At 40.3% G+C, this 15,072-nt stretch overlaps 1 protein-coding gene across 1 annotated transcript; it reads left to right on the top strand.

The window, feature by feature from the left end:
* The first annotated feature begins 9,788 nt into the window (after positions 1–9,788).
* On the top strand, positions 9,789–14,827 carry LOC147311468 (uncharacterized). Its single transcript, XM_086265721.1, has 6 exons — positions 9,789–9,958; positions 10,317–10,403; positions 12,055–12,381; positions 13,096–13,231; positions 13,324–13,360; positions 13,554–14,827. Exons 2-6 carry the CDS (start codon positions 10,322–10,324, stop codon positions 13,650–13,652), a joined length of 681 nt encoding a protein of 226 aa, XP_086121847.1. The 5' UTR covers positions 9,789–9,958; positions 10,317–10,321; the 3' UTR covers positions 13,653–14,827.
* The last annotated feature ends 245 nt before the right edge of the window (positions 14,828–15,072 follow it).

Below are 15,072 nucleotides of genomic sequence, written 5' to 3'. Positions count from 1 at the left end.
CTCTGGGGGCATTCGAAATGGACTGGTGATCACAGGGAGGGAGAGGCAGCCGAAGCATCTGCATTTGCATTTTAACTTCCTACCTTGTAAACTATGTGACAATGGTATGCTGACAGTGTTAATGCTCTGTGCTACACACATGCTGAAGACATGGGTAGATTGCCTTAAGTTTCACTAAATGCTCTCAGTAAGCGCTCATGGTCTGTAAAGACAGTGAAAGGGCAGCCATACAGGTGCTGATGAAAACACTTTACAGCAAAGACTACTACTAATCCTTCCTTCTATAGCTGTGAATAGCCCTTTTCCGCTGCTGTAAGGGTACGTGACATACCCCACGTCAGGGGTGTCCAACTCCAGGTCTCGAGGGCCGGTGTCCTGCAGGGTTTAGATCTCACCCTGGGTCAACACACCTGAATCAAATGATAAGTTCATTACCAGGCCTTAGGTGAACTTCAAGACTTATTGAGGAGGTCATTTAGCCGTTTAAATCAGCTGTGTTGGATCAAGGACACATCTAAAACCTGCAGGACACCGGCCCTCGAGGCCTGGATGCTTTTCTGCCCCTTTGTCCATGCAGTGTGAAAGAACAGCTTCTACACCATACAGAGAGGCATCGCAGGACATGATAACACACTTTTGGGGATCAAAATGCACGAGGAGTGGTGCAGAGCGTAACGGTTGCGTTACCTGCTGGAATGCCTTCTTATGAGCTTGGTACCACCTCCAAGGACTGTCTGTGCAGTAACCCATAGAGCGGTTGAGCACGGCGGAGAGGTCAGGCAAAAACTACATTTGACCAAACAGGGACACTTTGTTTTCTGCGCTAACCTGTTATTTCTCAGATATCAGCCAATTTGCTGGCAGATGCAATAAAATAATAATAATAATAATAATGATGATGATAATCTCTCTTCTCGTTACTTCTTATTGAGAAGAGAGAAAGACCTAACTCATGGAGAGGACACGCACAAAGACTAAGCTCACTGGGAGGAGCTTGATGACAAAGTGTACAAAAGAACATGCCTGACAGTGGTCAATTTCGACATTGATATGTTTTTTTTTGATAAAGTTTCTTTTAAATTGCAATGTATGCTCATAATACAGCTGATACACTCCTCATTAAAAGGATACAAGCATAAACCCCACGGTGTGAAGGGTTAACTAAGACGGATAGAGCTGAGTGTTGATGGTAAACACTTACAGAACACAGTATCAGACAGGAAGGGCTGATTGGCCTTGGGTGTATGATAACAGGGTGCTGTAGTCAACAAGAAATGGAAACTTCCTTGTGTCACTTGAAGCTGACTTTAGCATGAAAATAAGATGTCTGATCCCTGACTGGAAGTTAATAACTGTTGCCATGAGAAAAGACCCTGAGGAGAATAAATCAGGGGGCACTAAGGGTTAACCACCGCATCTCCCCATCAATAGCCAATCACAATTTTTTCCTGTTTTCATGTGTCTAATATATACTTGGAATTATGAATTGTATTTCATTCTCCGTGTGCAGACTGCCTGACACTGAGAAGTCCACAGCTGTGCAAGAAAAATCTTTAACTGCCTGATAATAAAATAGTGTGAACTGCTAGACTGTCTTCTGAACTTCTCTTAGTGAAACAGAACACAACAGTGACAAGATCCTTTGATCCTTTGACAACATCCTTTGATGCACACGAACGACTCCTTTACACAAACCCAGAGCCTGGACTTATAGATCATAAGCTCCCATTACATTGAAAAAAAGACAAGCCTTCTCTGTTGCATGAGCTGAGACAAAAAGGAGAAACAACTGAGACCAGTTGTGTATCATTTTGCCTTGAAATAGGTACAAATCATAACCATATGAATGGGTCAGTAACAGTAACACCACGTGTAACATTTTAATTTGATTCATATGCTTTGTATGAGCTAAAAATGCAGCACAGGGCAAGTGAGAGAGGAAACTTTATTTACAGCAACACAAACCAGTCATATCAGGAGCATGACGCAATCAACTCTACTCTCATATTTTTAAAAGTTTATGTTGCAAAGGGAAGAAAAGTACATTAAGCAGTAATTGTGAGTAAACTGGAACTGAAATAAATCATTACAAGATGCAGTGGGTATTCACTAAATGTAAACCAATCGAGCATATTTGATTTAATAACCCTTCATTAAGGTGTTTATTTGATTTGGATGGATTCTATTAAAAGTAAATGTGTAGAAGTTGCATGTGTCTGGAGTTGATGGCAGTTTTTTGCTCTTTTGTGTTGTTCATCTTGATAGATGTCCTTCTGGGTAGATGAGGAGATGAGATAATGGTTCAGTGGCGAGCCTGTGTGTGATTCATAGGTCAACACACAGAAACAGAGTGAGCCACAAAATGACCACCAGCAGGGAAGAAGAAGTGATGAAGACAGGCCACAAGAAAGCAGAAATACAAATCGAGGCAACAATGGTGGCATTAACTGATGGTTAGATGATTAGATGATGATTAGATGATTATGCTGTCCTATTCCTTGTTTTCTCTTTACAGTATAAGGATGGTGATAACGATTTCTCCTGAAAGAATGGGGGAGACATAGCACAGGTTTAAGAGAGAAAGAACAATATCACACCTGTGAAGGATACCAAGGAGGGATGTGAGGCTTTCAGTTTAAATATAGATTCACACCTTAACGGGTGTAAAAGGAGGGATTTGTTAGAATTCATTTTTTATCTTTAATATATGTATTCCCTAATATTTTATATTTCACAAATACCTCATAATTTTAATCACACATTTTATCTTTTACTGCACCAATTAATTTGAAATTCCAACCATTTAATAATAAATTGTAAAAACCTATACTATGGGTTTCTTTGTCTTCTCTCATAAAAAATTAACCCTGACATCTTTCATTCCTTCTTTATCTTTAGCACTTCTGCATTTCTTGGTTAAGTGCCCCTTTTTCTCACAGTTATGGCATATACCTTTAAAAATGCAGTCCTTGGCAAAATGTGCACCCCCAACACTCCACTGGCTTCCATGACTTGCTTTTAACATTGATGTACAGTGGCTGGGTGCATACTGCCGTTAGCTTTCTGATTTTCTTTAGGGTTATCAGCTGCTGTCACTATTTTATGTGTTCTTAAAGTTAAGTTTGGTTTCTCCCAACAAGTGGTATCATGTTGTCATCATTGATACCTCGACATATCAGATCCAGTCGCCATCTCTCTCTGTGAACTCTGTGAGCCAACGAGCTAGCTAAATGCAAATTCATACTCTGACCATAATCTCCCGAGAAAACACGTTCATCTTTCTTCTTTTGTTTTTTATTCTTGCCACCTAAAAGGTGTTATAACCTCGGGGTACTCATTCGTGGAAATTTAGTGACCTTACTAGGATTTTTAGGTCCTGATGGGCAAACCGTGGTTCTGTGGTGCAGTATTCCCAAACACATCAACACTATCACTTCTGTAACAATATTTATTTTAAAAATATATAATTTCTGTTTCAGTGTTTTTTCATTTCTTAACCAGCAGTGGTGGGTGGGGGTTCATACCAGATGAGTCAAAAGATGAGTAATGACTTTCTCTGGTGCTGCTGGTCAGCAGCATTCTGGTAAAAGCTGTTATTTGGCTGAAGACCAAAAAAGGAAGAGGAAAAGCGTAAGAAAAACAGAAGCTGGAGGTACGAGTAGGACTAAATATAGAGATTGTGGTTGGTAAAGGAGGAGACCTTGCTGATATGATGGAGAGAAGGAGGTAGACATATTTTGTGTGTGTGCAGGGGACAAATATGAAGGGAGGCAAGCTGTATTAAAACTTTGTAGAAAGGAAGAGAAATAGGACATTAATATAAATAGTGTTGTGGGGACGGAGAGATGGTCAGACAGGATCAGTTTGACATCGAAAGGTTAAAGAAAAAAAATGAAAACAAAGAGGTTAGCAAAGAAAAAGTGGAACATTCAGAGAAATTAAGAAAGTAACAGGAGTACAAGGAGACTGGGATTACAGGAAATAGACAGGTGTCAAAGACAACACACAAGAATGATAGTGAGTGGTACAGACACCCAGGAATTCATTGGCTGGTCAGAGAGACAGAGCTGGACAGGATCTGTAGCAGATTAATCTCCATCATTAATCTGCCTAAACTGTACTTTGAGCACTTTAAGTGCTCCAGGACAGTAGAAAAGCCCTACATACAGTAAAAATCAGTCCACTTATTATTTATTAACAAGTGGAGAAAGTGTATTGAAAAGATGGAAGGAGCAATTTGAGGATCTCCTAAATGTAGAAAATTAGTTAAAGAAGAGGACAGATGGATGAAGTCAATCAACAAGGGCAGCGGATAAGTGAGAGCAGTAAGAGGATATCCAAGGAATGTAGACGAAATGTACTGGTGCCGGTTTTCAGAAGAACGGTAATAAATTAAAAGCAGTTTGCAGTGAGGGGTGAAAAACTGCCCTCCTCTGGCTGCTGAGTGAAATAATGAAGTAAAGTACAAGTTTTCCAGGACAGGATGTTGTGAAGCAGGGGTCCTTAATCCCAGTCCACGAGGGTCCCTGCAGGTTTTAGATGTGTCCTTAATCCATCACAGCTGATTTAAATGGATAAATTACCACCTCAACATGTCTTGGAGTTCTGCAGAGGCCTGGTAATGAACTAATCATGTGATTCAGGTGTGTTGACCCAGGGTGAGATCTAAAACCTGCAGGGACACCGGCCCTCATGGACTGGGATTGGGGACCCCTGTTGTGAAGGAAGACATACAGATGGGTGACGTGACACAGGAAGATGCTACAGATTGGATAAGATAAAAGCACATAATCCACTGTGACAGCCCCTGAAGGAAGCAGGCGAAAAAATAACAAGAATTCAACAAAAGCCTTCTCTTCCTTTGGATTTGTGGCAATGCCATAAGACCATAAGACCCTGCTGAGGTTTTTTTCAATTCAGAATTTATCCACATATTGTTTAAGAAGTTAGCAGTCATAGCACTGCAACATCAGTGAAGGGATCAAGACCTCCCTGTAGTTTCTTTGTTAGTAATGGCATGTAAAACCAGCATGTTTTTGGCAGTATTGTACTGTACCATGTATAAACGCTGTCTGTGTAGTATGGACTGTTTGTCATGATCCTGGGTCAAACTGTGTTTTTGAACGTTTAAGTGGTGAATTTTCTGTCTCGATTTGTAGTTTTGTTTATTCATGTATTTATTGAGTATCGTGGAGGAGTCTTTAATTCTTGCCATAATCAGGGGCAGGGATAGCTCAGTAGGTAGAGCGGTTGCCCCATGATCGGAAGGTCAGGGGTTCGAATCCCCTGAACGGCTACCCTGAGGTACCCTTGAGCAAGGTACCATCCCTACACGCTGCTCCCCGGGCGCTGCACTGGTGGCTGCCCACTGCTTCACTGAGTGAATGGGTCAAATGCAGAGAAGAATTTCCCCACGGGGATCAATAAAAGTGTACATTATTATTATTATAATCGTAATTTTAAAGTTTCATTTGTTCACTCTGCATTCCCTGTTTTGTTCTCTTGGGTCATGCTTTAGTGTTTCCCAATTTTATTATGGTTCTCACTTCTTGTTTTACTTTGATTTCTTGTGTCTGGTGTCGGTGTTTAATTCTACTACCCCTCTTGACTCTATACCCCATGTGCGTACAGAGTACTGGCTTCCCCTCAGTCTTTGTCTCAGCGTCTGATGTTGTGGATCTAGTTTGCTGCTTGATTTAACTTTGAACTCTTTCAAAGCCTTCACAAAGGTTTGTTTGTTTGTTTTTTAATTTTTTTGAGTCTGCAGTTCATGACAGTTTGGTACCAAATTATAGGTCTCTGTAATTTGGTACACAGCAAAATCTCCAGTGTTAAATTAACACTGGAGAGTGTCTATATGGGTCCACACCTCTGAGTGTTAAATTAACACTTTTGACAGTGTTATATGTTTAAAAGTAACCTAGTCAGTTTTGAAGATTAACAATGGCTAACACTGCCTCCCCCCACCGCAGGGAAAAGGGTAACACCATCTGGGTCTGGGTGCGGTTCCCCCTCCAGGGGCAAGGGTACCTAGACCCGGTTCGTAGAGTACGCTTGGGGAGTGTGATCGTGTGTACAGCGTCTCTTTATGTCTGTCTCCACGTTGGTTGAGTGTGGAGTAAGTGCATATGAGAGCATGAGGGTGGGAATGGATGTTTGTGTCTGTGTGTGCCTGTATGTCTGTGTCTATATGTCAGGTTGGGTATCAGACGCCACCTCTCTGGGGACATCTCAGGCCCTCCAAGGTTTGGAGGCCTATCTCCACCCACCACCACTTCCCCTGCCAGTGGCGGACTCCCTCAGACATCGGTGCGTTGGTGGTTCTTTGTGTCCGGGATGGGCGTCCAGGTACACACCGGCTCACTCCTTGGCGGCCGCTTATCGGGACCTGGAGCCTGGGGCTCGCTCGGGCCACTTCGGAGGTGGGGTGCCCCCGGCCTCTCGGCCTGGGGCTCGGTCACTCAGGCACAGCTGGCTGCCGGCGGAGCTCACGGGCGCGTCACTGCAACTCCCCCTGGCTTCTGCTCCGCGGCTGCTGAGTGAGCCCTCATCTGGGACTCTCCTCAGCTCTTTCTGGGACAGTGGCGCGGCTGTCCCTCTGTTGGTCTTCCTTGGTCTCTTGTGTTCTGGGGGCCTCTGGATGTCTGGAGTTTTGATCTCCTCCATACCTGCTTCATACCCTGGGCTGTGGCTCCCCACACTCCCTAGCAGATCGTTACATGGAGAAACCTTTGGAATGCAAGCATGCTGATCCACACAGGTATGCACACAGGTGTACACACGGGTATTCACAGACGCGGACTACAGCTTTCTTGGCTGCTGCCTCAAAGCACATTGTGCGCTGTCTATCTTGCGTGCTGCACAATATTGTTTATTATTTAGTACCTACTGATATCTACTGCTAGCTAGTTTATTGTGATGGTGCTGTGTTTTTTTTATTATGTTGCTCTTTGTTGTTTGCTTTCTCTTCTGTTTTTTCTCTCCATACAGGTGACCCAGGTGTTTTGTTTTTTTTTTGTTTTTTTTTCTTTCTTCCCCCCTTCTCACCGTCTCTTCTCCCCTTTGGTTTTCTTTCTCTCCCTCTCTTTCTTTCATTCTTTCTCCCTGTCCTATCCCCCAGTCATGTCTGTCCCGTTTGTAGCAACCGAAAATAAAATAAATTCTTAATTATAATAAAGGTCAATCAAATGGACCAATATGGCATGGCCATGATGATCCACTTGGTAAAATAAATCCGCTTGGCATCTTTCTTGGCCTTAAGACAACAATTTTGATGGCTAAAGATCCAAACGGGACACACACAAAAAAAAAAAGGCTAACACTGAGCAGTGCTGATTTTCTAACACTGGAATATTTCTAACATTTTGAGTTATTTTCCAGTGTTAGAAAATCAGCACTGCTCAGTGTTAGCCATTGTTAATCTTCAAAACTGACTAGGTTACTTTTAAACATATAACACTGTCAAAAGTGTTAATTTAACACTCAACAGTGTTGTATTTAACACTCAGAGGTGTGGACCCATATAGACACTCTCCAGTGTTAATTTAACACTGGAGATTTTACTGTGTACAGAGACCTATTATCACATGCATTGAATGTCTTGTTCTCTCTCTCTCTCTCTTGGCTTGTTACTAGTTGTTGCTGGTTCACAGTGCAGCAGGGTGTTTTCTAATTTGACACATTTTGCTGCATTTATATTACTTTTTTGTTTTTCTGTCTGTTCACGTCAACCTTTTCACTTCTTCATCCGCACTAAACTCTGTTCCAAAATGTGCATGAAATTGATGGTAGGGGTCGTGCTGAGAGATTCTGATTGGAGAATGCAGTATCAGTAATGACAATGAATGAATAGGCTGTTGTCAGTGTGTGTAAGTACTGGTGCGCAGCAGCCCTTCAATTGGCTTAAAGGTGCATTGGCTTACTTTGGCATGTGGTCATGGCTTGGCCTCCCCAGAGCGTAGACACTAACATTACTGAAGCAATGTGGGATCATTTTGAGATAGCAAAACAAACAAATAAAAAAAATGATGTCGGAGAACTATTCCTGAAGACTTATATTTTCAGGAATAGAGCAAAGAACCAGTAATGGTGGCGTGGCAAATCAAACATAAAGCTCTCATAATTGGCCACCCTGGGAATTTTACCCAAATTATGCTAATTACCAAGAAGGCACTTAGGTCTTTTACACCTAGGACTTAGACATGGTTCAATTAAAAACAAAACAACAATTTATTGACAACTAGTTAAAACATCACATAAAAACAAGAGCAGATGAATCAGTTGCACATGTATTCTAAAACTCAGAGCTGTGGCTTACCAGTGGGTGAGTGGGATGCCAGATGAAGGTAGGTCCAAAAAAAAAAGACATCACCAATGCATACGTGCAGCACAACGTCATGCACACACACACTAACACTATTATGCTGCTCAAGACAAGGGTGTATAATAAACGGAAGGTCCCACCACCAAGGCATCCCAGCCACCTCCACTTCCGGCCTTCTGCATCTGAATAAAAGAAAGAAACGTTATAATGTATTCCAACAAAAACCTAAATGCACCCTCTGTTGTGAGCCCAACTGCAGAAACACCCTGGTGATCCACAGCTAGAAAAAGGGCCTCCTTCCAGTGGTGTAAAACACAAACAAAAGTATACAAATCAAACAGTCAGAGACCAAATATACAAACAAAGTAAATGAAACCCTTAACTTTGAGCAGACGGCCTCACATGTCGGCTCAATGCTTTTCTAAAAATGTTCACCTTTAGTGAAACGGTAAACAACACTGAAAGAAAAGGCGACAAAAAAAAAAACAAAAGAAACCAAAAAGGAAAGGCTTTTGGGTTTCACTTCTGTCAATGTAGCCTGGAAAGGCAGTAGGGTATCGGCTGCCCTCTGAGGCCCACACTTCCTGCAATGCATCATACAATTAGTATTTACAGAAAAAGACAATAGAAGGATCGTTGCAGAGTTACGCACCGGTCAAACGGGGTCGCTGTTAACAAAGTGGCCCAGAGGATGCTTCTGCAGCTACAACCTATCCAGGATATAATTGACTGTTAATGACTGGACTGTCACAATGGTTCCTTTCTTTTTTAGCCATTCTGCTATTAAATTTGCTGCTGTGTTTGGGACCACTGTCCTGTTGTATGACCCAGTTTAGCTTTCACTGTAAAGCAAATTGTACAGTCTCCTGCATTTTTAAGGAAATCCACTACTTTGATAGCTTCTGTCCTGCATGTTTTCCACTTTCTCATTGTAGCAAGCTGAACTTTAAATTGTTCAGAAATAGCCTTATAACCCTTTCCTGATTGATGGGCAACAGCACTCGTTTTGTATCTAGATCTGCTAAAGAGCAGCTTATTTATTTTTTCAATCATATTCTGGCACATAATACCTTAGAAGTAACAGAAGGCGTGCTTTCTTTTTTTTTTTATAGTGACTGTATATCCCACATACTTTTTGAGAGATGACTTTTTATAACAAGCCTCGAAAAGACAAAGTGTCAAGAGAACAGAAGCACTGTCGGAAAAAAAAGCACAGAAAAGTAAAGTAAACCTCACCTACTTTATGAGATGTTATCTATGACCTGTTGCTGTGGTATTGGTAAAAGTGCAATACTGGGTGGGAAAACTACTACAGTCAGGGTACACTCTCACAGCATCGTCTCCGACTTCAAAGACCCAACCAGCCAACCAAAAGAAAAAAACGGCATTTCACTCACGTGGTCACACACCAAAGTTATCTGTTTCCTGTTTGCACGCCATTTCTGTGGTATTGTGTAAGCATCTGGGCATGGTCTTAATACTATGCATGTATGTCCACTGTGCAGGCACACATGCAAAGAAGCTGTACGCTAAAATTAAGATGATTATTAGATATCAAATTTTCCTGCTTGTGTGACATCAAAGCTGTTAAAGTTGCTGTGCAGAGAAAAGGATTAAACAGCATATGACTCAACGGTAAGAAAACAGTATTGCTATTTAGTCTGTACCACCTTTAGGTTTGCACAGGAAGTGACCGTTATCGTTCTTATGAGCAATTTATTGCTTTTTATTACAGTCATAGGGTATTTAAAGATTACTGATTTGATACTGCACTTCAGTTTCTTGTAATTATTAAGAAACTCTCAGCTGAAAAGAGCTCGAAAAGTTTTCGTGCATTTAAAAATTTTGCTCTTTTGCGTGACCCTGTTTTTTGTTGCTTTGTGTTTAGGACATCCTTGATATTTACTTTTTGACACTCAGTGAGAACAAAATACCAGTTGCAGATATTTACATTCCAAATGAATAAATAAATAAATAAATCTTTTTTTTTAAGCTGGCATGGAAGACTTGTCAAGATATTGGGGAATCGACAGGATCTTGTTTCTCATATGCTGCATCGTCTCTATATCTTTACAAGCAGGTAAAATTTATTTTACGGCTTTGACAATGAGTATAATGTAATGGAAAAGTTTAATAGTTTAATTTTTTCAGCTTTTGCTTTTATACTGGAAGCTACATGGAAAAAAGTATGAATAGTGCAAAATAAGCTTAATTTTATATCTGGATTATGACTTAAACTTCAGTTCTTTGTTTTTTTGGGATGGGCTGTATTCTGCAACGTGCCTGCCTTTTTACAAAGCTGTGTATCCTTTTTTGTATATTTGTCACAAAATACGGTTAAATGTTGATTTATATCTCAAGTGAAGTAACCTATCCAGATCTACCTGATATTAAGAAGTAATTCCTCCCTAAATATAAACCCTGTTGCGCAGCCTTGGCAGCAAGAACTGCGATCAGCAGTAACTTGTAATGTGTCTTTCAGATCACTGTGCACAAAACTTGACCCATGTCTTGGCCAGACACTCTTTAAGCATTTTCTTTTAAAGAGCAGAATTCATGAAAACAGAAAAGCAGCCTCCGACCATCACACTACCACCACCATGTTTTACTGTAGCTATGATGTTCTTTTCATGAAATGCTGTATCAGGTTTATAGCGCATGTGCCGAGGCTCAAACCTTCCAAAAAGACAAACTTCTTTTCTCTTGAGCCCACAGATTAATTTCCCAAAAGTTTCATTGATCAACAAGTTTTTTTTATGTCAAATGTGAAATAATCCTTTGAGGTTTTGTTTATTGGAAGCTATGTAACTCAATTTTTAGGGTGTTTTTTTTATTTATAAATGTTGAAACATGAATACTGACCTTAGCTGAGACAAGTGAGGCCTGAAATTCTTTAGATGTGGTTTCATACCTCAGACACCCTGTGTGGTTTTTTTTTTTTTTTTTTTTTTACCTCCTCATTGAGTCGTCAATTCTCTCTTGGGGTAATTTTGTTAGACTGGCCACTCTTGGGAAGGTTAATGTTTATTTACTTGTGGATACTGGCTCTCACTGTGATTTGTTGGAGTCCCAAAGCCTTAAAAATTACTTTATTACAGTCAGGTAGATTTGGATATCTTTTTTCCTGAACAAATATAATCACCATTTGAAAACTGTATTTTTAAAATGTATGTTGGTTATCTGCTCTGAAGCATACAAAAAATAGGAAGTGGGCAAATAGTTTTTTCACAGCACTGTACATGCGTTCAATATTGATAAAGTCAGAAAAAGGATGAAAAAGCAGAGCTGGCATAACGGTGGGCTGCAAAGTGACTTGAAGAGAAACCAGCATCGATAGTCAAGCGATAGTTGATAGTACCCATAGGGTACACAATGAGATTATGTACCCTATGGGATATAACAGTTGAAAGTGCGTAGGAGCATCAGCTGAGCTAACTGATATACCAGGATTAACTTCATTCAGTGACCTGCTCTGTATGTTCTTCTACTCTTTATGCTCAAAGTTAAAGCTAACCATCTACAGCAACTGTGACACGCTTTCATAAAAATTAAAATCATGTAAAAAAAAACAAAAAAAAACACATTTCCCAAAATGCAGTCCTATTCCCCAAAATACTGATGCTGCAGAATGTAAACACAACCCAAGCTTAGTATACTACAGGATACTATATATGTAATGGAAGTAATGAGTAAATGAGGCCTATAAAGGGATTTTTTTTTTGTCTTTCAAGAAGCGAACAGCACTTCCAGGATGGTGGGGAGCACAGTGACCCTGCACTGTACCAGTAACACAACCGGTGACCTCCTTCAACTGACATGGGGAAGGAATGGGACTTGTCTTTTTAGTTTCAGGCCACAGAAAACCTCAAACAGCAGCTCTGTCACCTTAAGCAAGTCTCCTGCTGCTGCCACCCTGAATCTGATCATGTCCACCTTAGAAAGCCAATCATATGCACTAATCATAGAGAGCGCCCAGAAAAGTCACACAGGAAACTACACTTGTGCAATGACCACAAACTCTGGAGTCTTCGAACTGAAATGGGAGCTTGTGATTATAGGTGAGTTTATCAGCTTTTGAAGTTTTTAGATTGCAAAAACCAACCAACCAAACAGACAAAAAAGCACACCTTACACACCCATCAGGACTGAATACAGTGTGGGGGTGGGGCAGAGGCTGGCTGATGGTGGGGCACGTAAAGAAGAAGAGGTTGACAACAATGGCATTTTTTAGCTTATCCCATTTTTATCTTCTTTCTAAAATACACAAGTCCCTGCCCTTTTACTCTAAAGATTACACTGGATTAACTGCAGTTTGTGGGACTTTTATAGGCGGCTGGTGAGAGCACTACTCAAATGCTGTTCTAGGTGAAAGTTGAAAACTCACCCACACACAATAGCGCTGAGCACCTCTGGCTGCACTGACATTTCCTTCATAATTGTGCATTGACCTTAATGTTAGATTGTGTGGCAGGATTAATGCTTTTCCCACTCAAACCACAGTATGAAAGTAGAAATATAAAGCTCCCAAGTTTCAGACTTTACATGAATGACATGAATGACATGAAGCGGTAAAAAAACATTTTGTGAGATGCCTGAGGTCTTTTCAGAGACCACAGGGCAGGTGTAAGCACTTCTGACTTCCTTTCTGAAAACATAGAGCTAATAATAATAATAACAACAAAAAAACAAGATACTGCTGTTGGTTGGAAATTAGCATATCTGAACCAACTGAATTGCAGTGAAATGACTCACTTTTTTATTTTATTTTACAGAGAACGCTGAAGCTGAAAGTTCGAATAAAATCAGCAAAGTTACAACAATTGCAATTATTGTACCTTCGCTATGTTTCCTGATCTTTATATTAACTGCTGTGATCATTCTCAGAGGAGTCTGCAAACGACGTTCACAGTGAGCTTCCTCCAGTCATTCTTTTACATTATTTTATGCCATTGCTATTACAAATAAAGTGTTTTTTTTTTCTTTTTCTTTCTTTTTTACAGAACAATCACCCAGCCTCCGAGAAGGTTGGTAAGTGTGGTAAGTTAGGAAGTTTCTTCGTTTTTTTCCCATTTATACACAATACTTAGACTTAGAAGGTCAAATAGATCTGCCACCTTTTCCAGCTCCACTAGCACAAGGACAGAAACCAACCAATACCACAATATCTGCATTCATGTTGTATTTAAGCTCCTTAAATATGATGTTTTGTTCCTCTTTTTTCCTTCTGCAGCGGGAGCCGACACAACCCACTTATGAAAACCTGGATTTTGAAGGTCGCCAGCAATGTGGACAAATTCAGGTTCACCCTTATAAATACAGGGCTGAGTGATATGAATCGCACAGTAAAATAAGGCATAACTCTTTTAAACGATCATCCACTTTAAACAGCTTTCTCCCTGAGTGTGTTGTAATGAAGAGCACAATCTGTACTTGAAGATGCATTATTTTTTCTCTGGGTAACTGAAAACCAGTCAGAATGTGACATCATCGATTTGTAATCATAAGTTGACAGTACATCCCTGTCAGTTTGTATAGGGTGTGTAAATCCTGAGCAAAATAGCTTTCTTGGAGCTCCTAAATGCACTGTTATTCACTCACTGGCTAATGTTGTTTTAAATGAATTCAGTTTTATTTATACAAGTCCAAATCACACCCACATGTCATCTTAGGCTGCTTGTCTAGTAAGCTCAAGACGTTACAGTTTTACAGAGAGAACAAGTGCCCATTCATTATGCTCTCAGTGCTGCAGTTGCGAAAGTAAAACTTTAAACTTGACGCATTTGAACATGATAGGGTAGTTAGTGCGCTCATCTCTGATGCTGTCTCACAGTTTAATATAGGAGATGCAGAGAGAACCAGATCAAAGCGGAATTTATTTACTTAATTGAAGATTCTTGGTCATAAATAAGACTACACAAACCCTGATCACTGTTTTTGTTATCTGTGTATGCTTTCATTTCATAAATCAGACTTCAAGGCAAATAAGTTACAAGTATATTTATTGTTTTTCTCATGTTGAAATCTCCCAATTCTTTGAATCTTTGGGCTGAAGGAGGGACAATACTCGGTGTATAAATGCTCAATCAACAATCATTTATTTCCATACAATTCAACAGTCAGAGCATTACAACGTCCGGACGGGAGAGATGCTACCAGAGGGTCAGGCACATGTCTCAAAATGGTGACGGGTTGCTCAGCTTTTTATAGTCTCTAGTGGCCCCCAGCTAGTCGTAAAAGCCAAAACATCACATTTTTTCTCTGTTACAGCGCCTAAGTTATGACCTCGGCAGTTGTTTCTCTGCTTTCTGTAAGGTGGGGGTGTGGAATGTGGTCTATCTATCTCCCCTGTCTTTAGACACAGAGTCTCCTGCTTACAACCTTCTCTTCATGATTCAACAATTAAGCATGTCAAGAAAACAGTGTAACACATTCCCAGCAGATCAAGGATACAGAGTGATGCACATTTATCTAATGAACTAATATGTGAATATGTTCTGTTAACTCAAAAGTATAATGAGAACTAAACTACATACAGCTCACACACTCTATATTAAAGGGTATAATGTGATCTACAGCAGTATTCTAATTCAACTACTTTGATTACATATATAAGGTAACATATAATAACAGAATAATCTAATACTCATCACCGGGTAAATGCAAATGCATGACAATGCAAAAAACATAGTTTATGCTGGTGTAACCTCACAGGCGATCTACCTTCTGTGGTTTTAGTACGATACGTCTCA

This window comes from Aulonocara sp. 'chitande type north' Nkhata Bay, linkage group LG16 (assembly GCF_057382095.1).
Source record: "Aulonocara sp. 'chitande type north' Nkhata Bay isolate Kocher_YH1m ecotype deep benthic linkage group LG16, A_spYH_male_GT1.1, whole genome shotgun sequence".
Lineage (NCBI taxonomy): Eukaryota > Metazoa > Chordata > Actinopteri > Cichliformes > Cichlidae > Aulonocara > Aulonocara sp. 'chitande type north' Nkhata Bay.
Note: the sequence above shows the minus strand (reverse complement) of the source record. Positions and strands in the feature narration are given on the sequence as shown.

Coding starts and splice junctions, on each gene's coding strand:
- LOC147311468 (XM_086265721.1), top strand. CDS start 10,322: ATGGAAGACTTGTCAAGATATTGGGGAATCGACAGGATCTTGTTTCTC. Junction 13,232..13,323: donor GTCTGCAAACGACGTTCACA/GTGAGCTTCCTC, acceptor TCTTTTTTACAG/AACAATCACCCAGCCTCCGA. Junction 13,361..13,553: donor CGAGAAGGTTGGTAAGTGTG/GTAAGTTAGGAA, acceptor TTCCTTCTGCAG/CGGGAGCCGACACAACCCAC.